Source organism: Morone saxatilis, unplaced genomic scaffold (assembly GCF_004916995.1).
Source record: "Morone saxatilis isolate NCDOM2014 unplaced genomic scaffold, NCSU_SB_2.0 Contig10, whole genome shotgun sequence".
Taxonomy (NCBI): Eukaryota; Metazoa; Chordata; class Actinopteri; family Moronidae; genus Morone; species Morone saxatilis.
In genome coordinates this window covers 9,259,951-9,261,603 of record NW_023339652.1, presented here as the reverse complement: position 1 = coordinate 9,261,603, position 1,653 = coordinate 9,259,951, and the positions used below count along the sequence as shown (strand labels likewise).

Below are 1,653 nucleotides of genomic sequence, written 5' to 3'. Positions count from 1 at the left end.
CACACACACACACAGACCTACATACACATTCAGGGTGTGGTGGTGGTGCTGTCTTCTCCACTCTGTGAAAATGACTGTAAGGCTGTCAGCAAGCCGTCACACACATACCATTTTATGGGCTGCTATGTGGGAGAGAATATGTGATATGCAAACACACACGCACACATGCGCGCGCACACACACAAACACACACACTTCTCTTGGAAAGCAGTTAAGGGAAACAAGTAAGGGGAGACAGAGGTGAGGGGTTCTTTAGTGTAAAATCCTCCATTTGTGTTCACTTAAGTTTGAACTGTATTTTTTTCCCTACTGAGATTCATATAATTGATGTTTTTTATTTGGTTAATGTTGTCCATCTATCATGACCATCATTACGCTTAAAAATAGTTGCTAGAATCTTTTTAGTCCACCTGTTTTTGTCCAAATGTAGTCTAACACGGATCAAAGGTAATTGATTCTAACCTTCTTGAGTTGGTTCTCTAGTTTGACACACTCTTCTCTCTTCTGTTCCAGGCTGATTTCCAGAGTCTTCAGCCTGTTGTCCTTCTTCAGTGTGGAGGAGGCCAGAGAGGAAGCTTTCTCCTTCAAATCCAACACAGAAGTCTGAAATGGAGACAAAGAGTGATAAGGACGGAAGTCAACAAAACAACTTATAAATGCAAGACAGTGGTTGGGTGTTTAGTGCCTTGTATCGTCACTAACCCACATTAAAGGATGATTCCAGTTTATCAAAACTTGGATCGTATTTTTGTAATTTTGGCAACCTTTTCTACGAGTTATATTTATATTTTACCTACCAAAGTAATTGTTATCTTTATTATTAAAAACTGAAAGTACATGAAATGTTCCCCCATTGCCTGTAAACTGCGATGTTATGTACAACGACATCACTTCACGCCAATCATGACACATCATCAGGTAGAGACCAGCTAAGACTCCCTGACGCTGGATACATTTAGTTTGGATTCATTATGGCAGGCAGCGATGCTGAGCCGAAACACAGTGTGTTAAATGTGGTGAAATCCTGTCACAGCCCTCCTTTTGTTGTCAAGTTATGCTTTTTTTTCTCCCATCTATTTGAGAAAGTGGTATTTTAACAATAAAAAGAGGACCTTAAGTTACAAAAGGTTGAGGGTTTAAGGGACAAGTGTTTAGGATTTAGTGAGGCAATTAACTTGGTGAACACAATGTTGTTACTACCTATAGGAATTATGGCTAATAATGCAAAAATAAAACCCAAGTTGTATAAAGCTTGAATTGTCATTTAAGGTCTTAAGGCCTACATAGTTGTGAGACTGACTCTGTCCCTTGTTCTTCAAAACCTTTTCCCATGACCTGTCTCTTTTCTGACTCTTCCAGCTCAATCCCTCCATCCGTGAAGTCTCTCTCCCTTTCCTTTCTGGTCTTTTCCTCTTTTGGTAGGGCCGGTGAAACACAAACCAACGGGACCAGAAGGAGAGACACTCAGACATGTAATTTTACCCTTGACTGACAATACCAACTCCAGACTACGGATCATCATGTTTGAATGGGCTTTGGTCAAAGAAACCTTGCTGCTTATATTTAGGTACATATATATATATATATATATATATATATATATATATATATTTCTGTTGTCGACAAACCCCACATCTGCGTTTAGCAGTGTAG

At 39.4% G+C, this 1,653-nt stretch overlaps 1 protein-coding gene across 1 annotated transcript in view; it reads right to left on the bottom strand.

The window, feature by feature from the left end:
* LOC118337106 (ELKS/Rab6-interacting/CAST family member 1-like) overlaps positions 1–1,653 on the bottom strand; it is a gene marked incomplete at its 5' end in the record, with an annotated part of 101,901 nt that overhangs the window by 72,030 nt on the left and 28,218 nt on the right. Inside the window, 1 exon segment of the mRNA XM_035673973.1 lies at positions 463–603. Coding sequence (XP_035529866.1) covers positions 463–603 — 141 coding nt within the window.